The sequence below is a fragment of the Pterocles gutturalis genome, unplaced genomic scaffold, assembly GCF_000699245.1.
Source record: "Pterocles gutturalis isolate BGI_N339 unplaced genomic scaffold, ASM69924v1 scaffold26710, whole genome shotgun sequence".
Classification (NCBI taxonomy): domain Eukaryota; kingdom Metazoa; phylum Chordata; class Aves; order Pterocliformes; family Pteroclidae; genus Pterocles; species Pterocles gutturalis.
Genome location: NW_010144106.1, coordinates 1 through 268, shown reverse-complemented (window position 1 = coordinate 268; position 268 = coordinate 1). Strand labels below are relative to the sequence as shown.

The 268-nt window shown below is 62.7% G+C and overlaps 1 protein-coding gene across 1 annotated transcript in view; it reads right to left on the bottom strand.

Annotated features, from left to right (window-relative positions):
• The window catches only part of USP2 (ubiquitin specific peptidase 2), a gene marked incomplete at its 5' end in the record, with an annotated part of 2,323 nt that extends 2,130 nt beyond the window's left edge, over positions 1–193 (bottom strand). Inside the window, 1 exon segment of the mRNA XM_010085009.1 lies at positions 70–193. Within this exon segment, the coding sequence (XP_010083311.1) occupies positions 70–193 (124 nt within the window).
• Between the last annotated feature and the right edge of the window lie 75 nt (positions 194–268).

Here is a 268-nt window from a genome sequence, read left to right as displayed (position 1 = left end):
GTGCTGCAGGGACGTGCTGCAGGGAAGCCCCACAGGGTGCGGAGCCAGAGGCCAGTGAGTGACGGTTACCTGACATGAGCGCGGTGCGCATGCGGCTGTTGTTGTTGAGGTCCCGCAGGTACTGGTTCTGCAGGCAGTAATCCCGCAGCTCCTTGGTGTTGCTTAGGCACTGCAGGATGGAGTTCATGAAGCACTGGGGGAGGCAGAAGAGAAAACCATGGCAACGGGAGGCAGAGGGAGGCAGGCGGTGGCAGGGGGACACCTGGGC